This window comes from Malania oleifera, chromosome 5 (assembly GCF_029873635.1).
Source record: "Malania oleifera isolate guangnan ecotype guangnan chromosome 5, ASM2987363v1, whole genome shotgun sequence".
Classification (NCBI taxonomy): Eukaryota; Viridiplantae; Streptophyta; class Magnoliopsida; order Santalales; family Ximeniaceae; genus Malania; species Malania oleifera.
In genome coordinates this window covers 6,169,971-6,185,586 of record NC_080421.1, presented here as the reverse complement: position 1 = coordinate 6,185,586, position 15,616 = coordinate 6,169,971, and the positions used below count along the sequence as shown (strand labels likewise).

The 15,616-nt window shown below is 34.4% G+C and overlaps 1 protein-coding gene and 2 non-coding genes across 3 annotated transcripts; 2 read left to right on the top strand and 1 right to left on the bottom strand.

The window, feature by feature from the left end:
- Nucleotides 1-45: 45 nt before the first annotated feature.
- Nucleotides 46-164, top strand: LOC131156903 (U5 spliceosomal RNA). The gene has a single exon (XR_009137167.1). It is a non-coding gene; the product is annotated as a U5 spliceosomal RNA (small nuclear RNA).
- A 1,333-nt stretch (nt 165-1,497) lies between these two features.
- LOC131156905 (U5 spliceosomal RNA) lies at nt 1,498-1,612 on the top strand. Its single transcript, XR_009137169.1, has one exon. It is a non-coding gene; the product is annotated as a U5 spliceosomal RNA (small nuclear RNA).
- Nucleotides 1,613-8,242: 6,630 nt separating this feature from the next.
- Nucleotides 8,243-10,989, bottom strand: LOC131154937 (transcription termination factor MTERF6, chloroplastic/mitochondrial). The gene is made up of 2 exons (XM_058107780.1): nt 10,847-10,989; nt 8,243-9,399 (listed from the first exon to the last, which is right to left on the bottom strand). Exon 2 carries the CDS (start codon nt 9,392-9,394, stop codon nt 8,399-8,401), a length of 996 nt encoding a protein of 331 aa, XP_057963763.1. The 5' UTR covers nt 9,395-9,399; nt 10,847-10,989; the 3' UTR covers nt 8,243-8,398.
- Nucleotides 10,990-15,616: the final 4,627 nt, after the last annotated feature.

The following is a 15,616-nucleotide window of genomic DNA, read 5'->3' as shown; positions in this document are numbered from 1 at the left end:
AGAGTGAATATAAAACCAAACGAGTGAGGAGTTCAAAAGTCACGGAGCCGTGCGGTGAGCACAAAGCGAACTATTCTTTCGCCTTTTACTAAAGAATACCGTGTGCTCGCCGCATACAGCGGCATACGCCTATTTTTGGAGGGAGGCTTTCTCTTTGAATGCCTCCCAATAAATATTAAATGTGGAAGTTTATTTTAGTAATATCATATCTAAATGAAAATTAGACGGAGAAATTTTTGTAAATGTTTCTGCACTTTTTATGAAGTTTATATTAAATTTAATAATTATGTAATATTTGTATTAGAATCTGTTCATATTTATTCAATTTTGAGTTCTAAAATTTGTCCTCTTAAATATAACCTTATATCTTCTATTTGAAATTACAATTTTTTTAATATTGAAAATTTTATGTTTTTATTAAATTATAAGTGAGATTTATGTGATTCTTGAAATTAATTTTAATTAGAAATTATTGTTATTTGAATATTAAGGAAATTTACATTTTTTTGCTAAATTTTAAGTGAGATTTATGTGATTTTCTTGGAGATCTTAATGGAAGTTTAAATATTTTTTTCAAATTTTAAGTAAGGTTTATGAAAATGTTAGAACTTTAAAAATTGTATTTTTTCTTTGCCAAATCTCAAATGAGGTTAGGGCTTTTACAAATCACTATTTATTCTTTCTTAGCTGCAATTACTACTAGTTTATGGGCTTGTTAGTTATTTAAGCCTCTTCATATTGCTGACGTCTTTGTTATTGTATGATTAATTATTTCTTAATTTGTCCGTTTTTATTTTCATTTTTTGGTATATGCATAGTTAATAATCAATTATTTTTTTTTTTCCAACAATTATCATCTTTTCTTGTAACATTGATAACCAACATATTAGAGCAATGAACTCTAATTCATTAATCATTTTATCGCTTGAGATTGGAAATGAACTTAACTGTTTGCTCAATGCTTAACTTATTAATTGCTAATCTAAGCTCTTTCATTAACTTAGACAAAAAAAAAAAAAAAACTTAAATTTAGACTTAAATCTCAAAAAATAATTTAAAAAGTCAACCTTAAGTTGAAGGATACTAGACTTCTCAAGCTCGTATGTTAGCTAATTTAATTACTTTGTAAGTTGGCTAGCATATAAGTTTAAAAAAATTGTTAGCAACAAAGGAGCCCCACATGGGCTTGACATTTTAAACCTTTTCATTCACTCAATTTTTTCAATGTGAGTCAAATTCACAAGTAGAATTCTCAATAATCTCTCCCTAACTTGTGAGTTCCAGAAAACGAACGAAAAATAAATCTGGATATCTTTGTGCAACCACGCATATGATCTATTGGAAGAGCATGGTCCTGCGCAAGGATACAAAGGTAGAGAAGCGTCGAGAAGTGCTGGGAAAGTGACAAAGCAGGAGTCCCACATTGAGAGAGAGAAGAAGACTGAGGACGCCAGAGTGAATATAAAAGCATACAAGCGGTATGTTAAAAAATCACGAAGTCGTGCGATGAGCACAAAGCGAACTATTCTTTCGCCTTTTACTAAAGAATACCGTGTGCTCATCGCTTATAGCGGCATACGTCTATTTTTGGAGGAGGCTTCCAAAGAAGCCTCACACTGAATGTTAAATTTGAAGTTTTAGTAATTATTTCTTAGCAATTTGTCAATAGATTAGAGTAATTTTTATACGTGCTTTGGTCATTGGTCATTGTTAAAACCATAGAACTGAAATATTTATATTTATTTTTTTTTGGAGGATTTTTGGATTTTAATTTATATTAAATTTAAATATAATATAATATAAAATTATATTAGAATTTATTTAAATTTATCCAAATTTGAATTTAAGGTTTAAAATTTGTACTCTCAAATATAATTTTATATCTTCTATTTGAAATTAACATTTTTTTAATTTTGAAAATTTTATATTTTTATTAAATTATAAGTGAGATTTATGTGATTCTTGAAATTAATTTTAATTTAAAATTATTATTATTTGAATATTAAGGAAATTCACAATTTTTTACTAAAGTTTTAAGTGAGATTCATGTGACTTTCTTCGAGATTTTAATGGAAGTTAAGATATTTTTTTTCAAATTTTAAGGAAGGTTTATGAAAATTTTAGAACTTAAAAAATTTATATATATATATTGGCCAAATCTCAAATAAGGTTAGGATTTTTACAAATCACTATTTAACCATCACGACTAGTCGTGATTTCTTAACGATTATTAATCACACGGACATCGACTAGTCACGAATTTTCTCTTACCATTGTTAGTTCTTCATTGCTATTGTTTCATGTCACAAGTCTTCATTAGCCTATTCTTTCTAGTTGCAGTTACTACTAATTTATGGACTTTTAGCCATTTAAGCCTCTTCACATCGCTGACATTGTTGTTATTGTATGATCAGTTATTTCTTAATTTGTCTTTTTTTTTTGTTAATCATCAATTATGTTGAGACGTTTCCGGACGCAAACTTGGACAGAAGTGTTTTTAAAAATGATATTTTTGTGAAAAAATAATGGTGTAATGGAGTTGCCACTAACCTTTTGGAGTGTGGTTAGAACACTTGATTACTACCAAATTAACAGTAGAATCGATCTGTAATACCAGAGTCGGGCTCAGGAGTTCGGTTACGTAAGGGAAGGTATTAGCACCCTCTACATGTCCGTTTTTATGAACGGTACCTAATTAATAAAAAATTATCCCAAAAATTAAATTTAATAATCCCTTGAAATTGCTCCCTTTCAAAAAGTATGTAGAAATGCACAAAATAAAGGACTCAACTTGAAAACAAAGCGGGCTTCCAATGACCAGTGCTTGGATTTAAAGTCAGCTTCATTATGTCGGGTCTTTTTAGGTGGGTTTGGTTAAAATTGGGGTGTTTACAAATTATTATTATTTTTCTTTTCAGCAATCATCATCTTTTATCGTAACATTGATCACCAAAAAATTAGAGCAATGAAATCTAGTTGATTAATCATTCTATCGCTTGAGCTTGGAAATAAACCTAAATGTTGGCTCAATGCTCAACTTATTAATTGCTCATCTAAACTCTTCACTAACATAGACAATTTAGACTTAAATCTCAAAAAATAATTAAAAAAAGTCAACCTTGAGTTGAGGGATACTTGAATTCTCAAGCTCATAAATTAACTCATTTAATTAGTTTGCAAGTTGGTTGGCATATAAGTAAAAAAAAATGTACTTGTTCATAGGACCTGGAACTAACCCATTTAAGTTCATAAATTTGTTTTTTGTTAGTGTAATAAACTAAAAAATTAACTCACTTTTTGAATCGTTAAGAGGCTCACTTGTCGATCTATTTTATAAGTAATTTTAAGTTTACATAGTTTGACATATATATATATATATATATATATATATATATATATATATATTTAAAGTATTTTCTTTGAAGGCATCACAAATCATATCTATTTGACCATCTTTAAGAAAAAAAATTCATAACACAATAAGTTAGAAAAGAAAGCATTATATTCATAGTTGTAAATAATCTAAGGTATTGGAAGCATAGTTTCTAGGATTTAAATTTAGATTTGTATGGATTTAGAAAAAATTCAATACAATTTTGTAGTATATTTTGACTTGATATCCATGGACCTAAACATAGGATAAGTTGTTTGTCAGTTTATATTAATGAGCAATTTTGGATTTAATTTTAAAGTTCATGAATAAACAATTAGAATTTAAACAAGGTTAAACTTAATTATTTGAAAATGAGTGAAACCTAAATAAAGATGAGCTCGACTTATTTAATTAATGAGCCTTATTTAGGATTAATCTTAAAGCTCATTTAGTAGATAAGTCAAATCTAAATATGTTAAAACTTGATTAGACCCGATTGTAACCTAGTCCTCATTGAAATGAACTAAAAATGTCATCCTTCTAGAGTCTCCCCCTCAATTTAAGAAGCCTTCTAGATGTGACTTGACCCATTAGCCACTTGAGTCAAGATGTTCACCTATTCTCTTTAAGGGCAAGATATACTTCTAGTAGGAAGCCTTAGGCCATTGCACCTCTTAAATGTCCTATCTATATTATTGGGAGTTGCTAAAAAGGAAGTTGAATGTGATAAATATTAAAGTCATTAAAGTTGAGATTGATGTCACTGGCAGTAATAATTAATGTTGTGATTCCACTAATCAATCTTTTTTAGCATTTTGACATATGTTGTAATCTCTTACAATTAACAACAAATGGGAAAGAAAGCATTCAGGTAATTTTCAAACTCCGGGTAGTCTTTTAGGACTGGCTAAATGTATTTTGTAATTAGAACGAAATTTTTTTTAAACAAAGCCATCAAAAGGTTGAACTTGAAGTTTCAACTTCATCCCCGACTTTACAAGATCGCTTGTGTTAATAGATATTAACCTTAAAGGAGAGCCACCTTTAATTATATTAACCTTAAGGTGGATGATTGATTCCGGATCGCCTTTAAGATTTGGTGCTGGTTAAAATAGTGCAGTGTAACAATTCCCCTTTCAAGATTTATCATATAAATTCTTTTTTAATGGACTAAGGCACTGACCTTTATGACATTATAGGATTGTAGCAGGTTAAACACATTAGCTATTATCCTAGCGAAAAAAGGGGGAAAATCGAAAAAATTCTCACTGGATGATTCTTTATTTTACATTTCATCTTGTGTTGAGGGGAGAAATGGATTTTTGGTAACCACTCTTGACCCTATAGAAGATATAAAGGCATATAGTGATGTAGTGTTGGAATATTTAGTAGGCTAACAACATAGATCAATAGTTAAAACTACACATTGATCTACCTGCTGGACAATTTGACCTTCCATTTCTCATAAGATGGTAGTACTATCATGCATGGACCGATGAATATTTCAAACAAATCATCACCCAAAACGGTCCACCTCTGCATTTGCCACTCGTCTCCTTGGCCTTGTGTCACAAGTTAAGCTTGTTCAGGGCATTATGCTTGCCTGTGACTGCTTGTCTCATGTGATTGGGATGGGTTTCCATCATGTAAATACTAGTGTAGGGTTATTTTCTACTAGTAGTGTCTTTGTATGCCAAATAAGGCAATATGACTCTTCGATCACTTTGATATTTCCTATTGCTAGAGTGAGAATGTCCTAGAAAGCACTTTTAAGGGAGGGTGAGTGTTCATCAGTCATTGTAAAACTCACTAGCTATTGTCAACGTGTTTAGCATACTTGTCTCCCTCGCTAAACACACAATGTAAACAGAGGTATTCTTAATGAATTGCTTAGATTCAATGTTTACTGCTTGCTTGTTACTGCTTTCATGAATGCTTATTATTTTCACTGTCATTTGATTGAATGCTAATGAAAGTATTTCGTGCATGAATGTTGATAAACGATAGACTGGCTAGTTAAACAAGAGTGTTTTAGCTAGTGTCCCACAGCTCTTTTACAATGGTATGAAAATAGTCGGACTGTGACACCTTACGCAGTTGTTCCAAAGTTTTATCATCTTCTCAGCTGCATTTACCATCATCATAGGCAAAAAGCCAGATCATAAGCAGTGGAAAATTGCCTGTTTGTTTTTTTGCAGGGCACATGTGGGGCAATTGCACCGTTGGCCGGTGAATGGATGAGATAGTGAGAGAGAACCAGAGTTACTAAGCTGTATGGGCAAACCCATGTGAGCATTCATGGGATGAGGACCCTCACAGGATCACAGCACATCCACTTGCTTACCAGCCCCCAGACCACATTGACCCATTTAGCTCTACTGAAGATGTAGTAACTTCTCTCTATAAATATGAAAACTAGAAACGGTAGGTCCAAAATCTTCATATAGGGCTCTAGCATTTTCACTACAAGTTCTACATCAGCACAAACCAATTCGATCCTTTCGTTAACTTTCCTTTGAAACAATTCAGTATATATAATCATGGGTATCCATTTTCCTTCCATTATTCTTGGTGCCAAGCAGAGTCTCAAACTACAATCTCTCACTAGAAACCAAGCTAGCGTTCCAAAAGGCCATATTGTGGTTTATGTAGGAGAAATCCAAAGGAAGCGGTTTGTGGTTCCAATAACTTACCTGAACCATCCTTCCTTCCTGGACTTGCTTAATCGAGCTGAGGAAGAATTTGGGTTTGACCATCCAATGGGAGGTCTAACGATTCCATGCAAAGAAGATGCCTTTTTGGAACTCATTTCTCAGTTGAGTCAGGCCTGAAACATGAAGAACAAAGAACATCTTCTCTACTGTGCAGATATAAGCCTTCTTAATTTGAATGTTTTTTTTTTCATCCATTGTGGTTTTTTCTTGGAGAAAAAAAAGAGGGGGGGGGGGGGGGTGGGGGTTGGTTGTCCCACATCGGAACTTCTGTTGGGGTTTTTTGTCCCATCAGAACTTCTGTGCATATACTTTTCCCATGTAAATGGATGGTCAGAGAGGAAATTCTCTCCATCAACAGCTACTAGAAATGAAACTTTTGGTCTCAGGAATTGACAAAGATGATACTAATTCTCTTCTTATACAATGCTCTGATGAAGATGATACTGGTGGTCTGATTACGTTTCCAAAGCTTTTGTCTTAAACTGCACCGAGAAAGGAGAGCAGGATCTAAAATCAAAGATTCTTAGACTAGTCATAATCAGGCATCAGCTTCAAAAAGCTCACTTTAAAAGAGTGAAATTATGGAACAATATGTTATTAGCTGAAGAAGCTATCAAGATAACAGTCGCAGTAAAACTTTAAATGTAAACTGATGGAACAATTTGAACTTATGCATGAGGTTCCATAGGAACAAGAAGCATCAGAAAGACAGGAAAAGCTTCAAATTAACAGTCACAGTAAAAATTCAAACATAAACTGATGTTCTGTCAAAAAAGCTCACAATTGAATCAACTTTATGTTTTCTAAGCTGCAATCTAGGTTCCATATACAATCCTGAGGAGACTTGCATACTGTCCCTTCAAATTTTTTTAATTTTTTTTTTCTTTTTCATGCTCATGCTAAATGTTGGTCATGATGACTAAGAATATCAGTCTTAGAATAGTGGCAAAGAAAATTCTTAGAAACCCTCAATTCTAACTCATAACCAGAAGCTTGATTATCCTTAGAAGCCCTCAGTTACAGAATTATTCATCGTGTGCCAACAAAATGTTGTGCTCCAATGATTTTACCCCTCCATTTAACACTCAGATAAAATGTTTCAAGAATGCCTAAGATCATTATGTGTTTCTATGGCAGATCACAGAAGGCTTCCTCCCATGCATGTCTGTTCAATTTCTCAAGGTCCTGTGATATTGAGTTGGAAAACAGAACCATGCGATCCCTCCAAGTAGATTGCACCCGTATGCGCCTTTACCACTTGCTTCATCTTTTGGAGCATTTCCGATATATCCTCTCATCTGCCATCCAACCAGCAAAAAGCTTCCAATTTTATTTAATCATCTAATTAAATACATCCATCCATAGAAAATCATGGTTATCCACTTGCTTAGCATTTTTTATGAAAAGAAAATTCTTCAAATCCGTTTTCAACAGCAGTCTAATCCAAGCAGCTTTCAGCAAGGTGTTCCCAAAGGTTTGTTTGCAGTTTATGTTGGAAGGGGAACCAACAGAAGTGAATTATGATTTCAATATATTATTTTGGGGCAGCCCTGATTTCAAGACATGCTAAATGAATTTGGGTTCAATCATCCTCTGGGTGGCCTCACAATTCCCTGCAGATAAGACATTATCATTTGATGCCACTTCACATTTAGATTGATATTTATGAGAAAAAGGAGACAAAATATGTTACAAGCAATACAAATTTGTAAAGCAGAAACCACCAATTAAGCAATACAAATTTGTAAAGCAGAAATTACCAACTCTACGTACATTTTAAATTCATTTTTTGGTTTCATATGCTTGGGAGGACCAAAAGGAATCCTTATTTGGGAAATTTATAGACCAAAATTGGTGCACCTTCAAGTCTTTACTCAAATTCCCAAATAGCTTAGACAAAAATCAATTTGATTGTGAAATTTCATTAGGTTCTAAGATAAATTTCCTGTCCATTCTCATCTATGGCATAAATGAGCATGATATTTTCTCAAAATCAATTCCTGATCCAGAACTCGTGTGACCGAGTATCATATAGCAAAGCAACCAGAAAGTAGTCAAATGGACATCAGACATCCCCACTGTCACACTTAAAATTCCACACCTCCAAAATATGCAATCAAGGATAAGACATCATCAGTCAGAAAGTTCAGTTTCATAGACCTAAAGATTTTTGCATTCCCTGAAACCCATGATATATAAATGTTTGAACAGCATCTGGAGAAATACAGTCTTTATATGCTTTTGATAAATAGAATTTGATCTACAGACTAGGGGAAAAAAGGCAACCAGAGAAGGATGCAATTGTCATGCCTTAGACAACTCCTTCGATCAGACCATACTTCAACAAGAACTTCTTTTCATTACAGTCCAGCATTTCACTCAAGCTACAATCTATTTTCCTCTGGCTTAGAAGTTTTTGCCTAAATTCCAATCTCTTTTTCAAACCATGACGAAAGAAGTCGGGATAATCAACAACTTCATCAATTTGTCTCCCCATTACATCTACCAAAAAATTGATCCTAGGCCCTAAAGAATTCTTGATGCTTTTGATCAGGATAGGTGGATACCCTGTCACCAAAGTCGCTACCTGTCTATCTTCAAACCCGCATCTCTTCAAATAAGAAAAATTGGGCTTCAGAATCTTGTTTACATCTCTACACAAAACTTCAGGGTGGTTGATTGCCACTCTTTGAAGATCCAGCTGTGTCAGGCCCAGTAATTTCAAGAACTCTGTTGTGGGGCGTAGCCTTTTATCAACACTATACCCCATAATAAATGGGTTTTTTGCCAGAATTTTCCCAATTGTCACTTCTCTATCAAAGGCAAGACTAGCAAGAAAGTCCACAATTTGTACAAGCTTTGATTCAATGCTGTAGCTGATTAGCCTAGGATTGAGCAATATCATCCTCCCGAGTTGCTTTTCCGGGACACCCAGTGCTTGAAAGAAAGCTAGGAGTGGGCAAAGCTTCTCTTCAACACTATGAGCAAGTATATGAGGGAATCTGCTTATTGCTGAAGCAACCTCAGTAGGTTTTGTTCCCAGCGTCGCAAGGCACTCAACCATGGGGACAAGTTTCTCATTCAGGCCCAGAGTGAGGATCTTTGGGCACTTTGAGACAACAAAAGGGAGCTTTCTCTCTTGAACGCCAATGCTTCTCAAGTAAGCCCAGTTCTCAGATGCCCTTTCCCTCTGCACACTTTCTAAGCGCTTGCACTTTTTAAACATTTCACAGATACTTTTATCATCAAAACCACGATCTTTGAAGAACCACAAAATGCCACCATTTTGACTGCTGCTGCTTTCCATGTCCCCTGAAAATTTGGACTAAATTAAGCTAAAGAATATGGATGGATCTTAATGAACTGCAAATTAGTGGGTGCAAATTTTGTAATGGTAATAAAAATGTAGGTAGTATCATGAGACATGAATCTCCCACTTCACATTCTCACTCCCATTTCAGTTTTTATTCTCATTCCGTCATGCAATCAAGCCCAACCCTAGTTAGCCGGAAGAGTGATTGTATTGCAAGAAAAGCCAATGTTGACTATATCACAAGAATAGATCTCAGGCACCAAGGGCGGAGCTACTCAGCTAAGTGTATCCCAACGTGACCAATTGCCTTATTTGGAAATCTTTCTTTGGCACACCCACACACACACTAGTTACAGGCACTTTTCAGCAGTCATGAATATCAATAAGGATGTGTAGAAACTATCCATTGAACAAAAATTTTATTTCCAATAAAATTTGTTGTAGAACATTTTTGGAATATAATGGGAAAAAATGCAGACTGAAAATTGTCATGCCTTCCTTCAATTAATAGTACAGATATAGGCAAGTTTGTGTGTGTGTGTGTGTGTGTGTATCTTTCCCAACAAACAAGTATCATAAATTTTTAAAATTTCCCCCACCCAAGTGAATTGCAGGGATCAAACTCAAATATTCTAGGACAATTGAGAGATAATTCTAGTTGTTCTAGAAATTTTATAGTGAAATATTTAAAATGTATCTACTTTGTATCTTATTGTTTTAGATTTCTGTAATGACTATACTTAATATGATATCTATTTGTTCAAGAATGCTACACTACCGGTCTACCACAGCGTACATCCCTATTTTATAACCAAATAATTCAGGATATAGACACATACAACAATGTTATATCACCACTCTGGTCACTTATAACCAAATTGGCTACTTACCCAATCAGTCAAACATAATCAACTCAATGTACTTCCCAAGCTCTGTGTTCCTAAATAGCTCAGTCATAAATTTGGGCTACCTAGTATGATCACAAATCATTTTTCCACATACAACCCATTCAATCCAACTTCAAACGAAAAGAAAAAACGCAAATTATGTAGCGGGCAAGAATTATTCTTAGATTACTCGTGTATAATGGCCAAATTGATATTAAGACAGTGTGTGGCAGCAAAAAAATGCTTGTTAAAACAGGTCCAATGAAGAAAAATGAAGTTGGAAGACACAGTAGTAAAAATTATGTGCTTCTTCTGACTATCGGGAATGGAAATAGATGATAAAAATCACTTTCATTTCTTTTCAATCCCACTTATTGAAAAGGCAGAACTATCTGAAACACATTTAGAAAGGAGAGGAGTAAATTGAGAAGAACCCAAATAAGAATCTAGTTTTGGACGAAATCATTCCAAACCCTTCTCAATGAATGCATCAATCTATATGTGCATAATTCAAAAAAGAAAAAAAAAAAATTGTCAAGGACTCGAGTGTAACTGATACCTTGGATGAGTATGAGTGTAATGTCGACGATTAAGCTATTTCATGAATCGAACGTCTTCTTCTCCGCCTCTCTCTCTCTCTCTCTCTCTCTCTCTCTCTCTCTGCTCGGCAGGCCTTATCCTAGAGGCGACGGGGCTGCGACTGCAAATCTTGGAACATAAGAATTATATTTATTTGCACTTTTCCCTTCCATTTTGGATTTATTTCGGTTTAACCCCTAGACATTGAATTTCGTTTCAAGTACATTGTATGAAAGAAAATATATTATGAGAAAATAAAAAGTGCATTGCATCACAAAGTTTCATAAATATATCTTAAAATTTTATGAATTTTTTTTAAAGAACAAGACAATTTTGAGTATAAATAAATTTATGGCAATTAATACATAAATAATTTCCTTATTATAGTCAAAATAATGCAGTAACATCAATTTGATAAAAAAAGAAGATCATCCAAAAAACAATTCAATAAAATCCATAAAGTTTTATTTTTTAAGTGACTCGCATAATTTAAATTTATTAATTTTAATGTCAAAAATTAGAAAAGGTTCGTAATCGCAATGTTTAAGTTACAAGTATAATGGATAATGCACTCAATTTAAACTATAAAAAATGACATTCAATAATTCTCATCGTTTTGTGTGCAGTTTAGGTTCAACTCAACCAAAATATAATTCAACTCAATCAATGAAGCTTTAAGCTAAATTCGAGTCATAAATCAAGTTCAACTCAAGTCTTAAATTAGATTATTTTGTTTGAATCTTAAGCTAAGTAACTTAACTAATACACACACACACACACACAATCAAAGCTAAATATAGTTTAAAACTAGGCTTGAATTTAGCTTGGTGGGTTAATTATACTTTCTTATAGTTTATAACTTAACTATATTATTATCTAACTCAAATCAAATCAAGCTTGAGTTTTACGTAGTACAAATTTCTAGCAAGGTTATCAAACGCCCATGTTTGTTGTCAATTTGAATATCAATCGGCATGAGCATAGATAATTTAATTTCTAACAAGGTTATTAAACACTTGTATTTATAGTCTATTTGAATAGCAATCGATCATGAACATATGTACTTTAAATTAAATCAAGTTGGAGCTGTTAGAACCCTGTGAGCAATAAACAAGCACCAGAAATTTAGAGACACTAGAAATTTACGTGGTTCGGTTAAGATCGACCTACGTCCACAGAGTATACCACAATTCACTAAACCACTGGAAAAGAAAATACAATCTCTCAGGTCTCTCTTCTCTCTTCCTCACTCCTCTACACTCTCTTCTTCCTCTCTATATCTACCTCTCAATAGCTCCTCTATTTATAGATAGCTGGAGTAAATCACAATAAATAAAAATTGAGGAATTACATTCATCTACAATAAATGGATGCAGATTATAGCTGCGGTCTCCAGCTTGCATCTCCTGGCTCCAGCTACCATGTCTCCAACTTGCGTCTCCTGACTCCAGCTACACAACAATCTCCCACTTTGAGATGGAGACGCCTCCTCAACCAGTATCAGTATATGAATATATGATGTACTCAAAATATGTCTTCAGGCATGAAAACTAACTGAAGTTGAACATAACTTTAGCTTCTCTATAGTCACCACCTTTGTTAACATATCTAGCGGATTTCTGCTACCTTGGATTTTTTCAAGTGTCAACACATCGTCCTCTATCAGAGATCTGATGAAGTGATAACGCAGTCCAATATGTTTAGTTCTGGAATGAAATGCTGAGTTCTTTACCAGATGTATCGCATTCTATCTGTCACTGTACAAAACATTTCTCTCCTGCTTTAATCCAAGCTCTGTTAACAAACCCTGAAGCCAAATAATCTCTTTACTGGCTTCTATCACTGCTACATACTCAGCTTCTATAGTGGATAAAATAACAATCTTTTGTATCTGTGACATCCAACTAATAGCTGTCGTGCCAACAGTGAATATATACCTGATGGTGTTTATATGATGATAAATTTCACTTACAAAATCAGCATCTACAAACCCTTGGATTTTCAAATCACTTTTGCTGAAACATAGGTACTTATCAATAGTGTCACGTAGAATATCTCAAAATTCACTTCACTACTTTTTGGTGTGTCTTCCCTGGATTCGACATATACCTGCTGACAGCTCCCACTGCTTGGCCAATATCTGGTCTGGTACCAACCATCACATACATTAGACTTCCAACGGCTGAGGCATATGGTACCTTAGCCATGAAATCTTTTTTTGCATCTGTCTAGGGAGACTGATCCTTAGAGAGACGAAAGTGACATGCCAATGGTGTATTTACAGCTTGGGCGCTGCTCATGTTAAACCTCTGTAAAACACGGCTGATGTACTCTGACTGAGATAACCACAATGTTCCTTGTTATTTATCTCTAGAGATTCACATTCCAAGAATTTGCTTTGCAGGACCTAAGTTTTTCATATCAAATTCCTCTGACAATTGCTGCTTCAGTTTTCTGATCTCTTCTATATCTTATCCTGCTACTAGTATATCATCAACATATAACAATAGGATAATATAGATAGTACAATACCTCTTGAAGTAGCAACAGTGGTTGACATTGCACTTCTGAAAATTATTCCTCTGCATACAGCTATCAAATTTCTTGTACCACTATCTAGAAGCTTGTTTGAGACCATACAAACTATTTTTCAATTTGCATATAAGATTCTCTTTACCTTTAATTGAGAAACCTTCTGACTGTTGCATATAAATTTCCTCATCAAGATCACCATGAAGAAATGTCGTCTTCACGTCCAACTACTCAAGATGTAAACCCTATGAGGCAACAATACTCAAAACAAATCTGATGGTTGTCAGCTTCACAGCTGGTGCAAAAATATCAGTGTAGTGAATTCCTTCCTTCTGTTTGAAACCTTTGACTACTAACTGGGCTTTATACCTCTTGGATTCATCATGCTCTTCTTTAATCCTATACACCCATTTGTTGTAATGAGCCTTCTTACCTTTGGGCAACTTAGCTAGTTCTCATGTTTTGTTGGAGTTAAGAGACTTCATCTCGTCTTTCATTGCAAGCTCTCACTTGCTCGATTCTCCTGCCTGACATGCTTCAACATAGCATTCATGTTCTCCTCCATCTGCAAGAAATAAATAATTCACATACCTCATATTTGGTATATGCTGCCGAGAAGATCTCTTAAACTCTGGTGCTGGAGTAGGAGGTGGTGGTGCAACAATCTGCTCCATAGGTTCCTCTGCCTGAGGATTCTCAGTGTTCTTCTGAGGATCGGTGTTCCGCTGACGTGTCCTTACACCTTCTAAGACATCATCCACATCTACAAAGGTTATTTCAAACTCTGTAGGTTCTGTTGTGTGTCTATCTTTGTACATTACCTTTTTATCAAAAATCACATCTCTGCTTATGATCACCTTTTTGTTTTCATTATCTCAAATGCGATACTGATATTCATCTCCACCATAACCGACGAAGGTGCATTTCCAAGATTTTAGATCAATCTTATTCCTAACATGATCATTGATATGTACATATGCAACACAACTAAAAACTCTCAAATGTGAACGTTTTACCTCTTTACTGCTCCATACTTCTTCTGGTAGACTATAGTCCAATGGTACTGATGGACTCCTGCTAATCAAATAAGTTGCTGTGTTGACTGCTTCTACCCAAAACATCTTTAGTAAGTCTGACTACATACGCATACTTCTAGTTTTTTCTGTCAACGTTATGTTCATCCGCTCGGCTATGCCGTTGTGTTGAGGCGTACTTGCCACAGTTCTTTCCATTCTGATATCATGTTCATAACAGAATTTCTTGAACTTGGTGTCATCATACTCACCACCGCTATCTGTTCTCAACCTCTTAATTTTCAAACCAATTTCATTTTCTACCATTGCTTTCTAAATTTTAAAAGCATCAAAAACATCAGATTTATATTTTAGGAAGTAAATCCATACCTTATGTGAATTATCGCAAATAAATGTTACGAAGTAATGCTTCCCACTTGTGGATAAAATGGTTGTTGGTCCTCATACATATGAATGGACTAGCTCAAGTCTCTCATTCTTTTGGGTACTGATGTTTGTCTGAAAACTGACTCTTTTCTGTTTCCCAAATATGCAATCCTCACATGTGTCAATATTCACCGACAGTAAATCACTCAACTTTCCTTTTGAGTGCATCACCCTGAGTCCTTTCTCACTCAGGTGTCCAAGTCGTTGATGTTATATGTTTCTATCATCATTTCTTGTAGCAACTGTAATAGAAATGCATACATTAGGATTTACATAAAGAACACTACTTTTCTTACCTCGTGCAATCGTCAGTGCACCATTCGAAATCTTCCATTCATCACCAATGAAAGTTGTATTATATCCTTCACCTGCCAGTTGACCAATTGAGATCAAGTTTTTCTCAAGCTTGGAATATATTTGACATCTTTCAACTTCCATACTGACCCATTCATCTTGATCTTCACTGTCCCCTTGCCGGCAATGTCACAAAGTTGATCATTGTCAAGGTATACTTTACCGAAATCACCTGGTGTATACTCCTCTAAGCAATCTTTACTGCAAGTGGCATGGAATGAAGCTCCAGAGTCTAACATCCAAGACTCCTTTTTGCTCTCTAAAGAGCAGATCAACATATCATCATTTTTTAAAGCAACATTTGCTTCTGTCTTCGCCCTCATCTCATATTCTTTCTTCAGACTTTTGCACTGATTCTTATAATGACTAGTTTTTCCATAGTTCTAGCACTCAATAATTTTTGT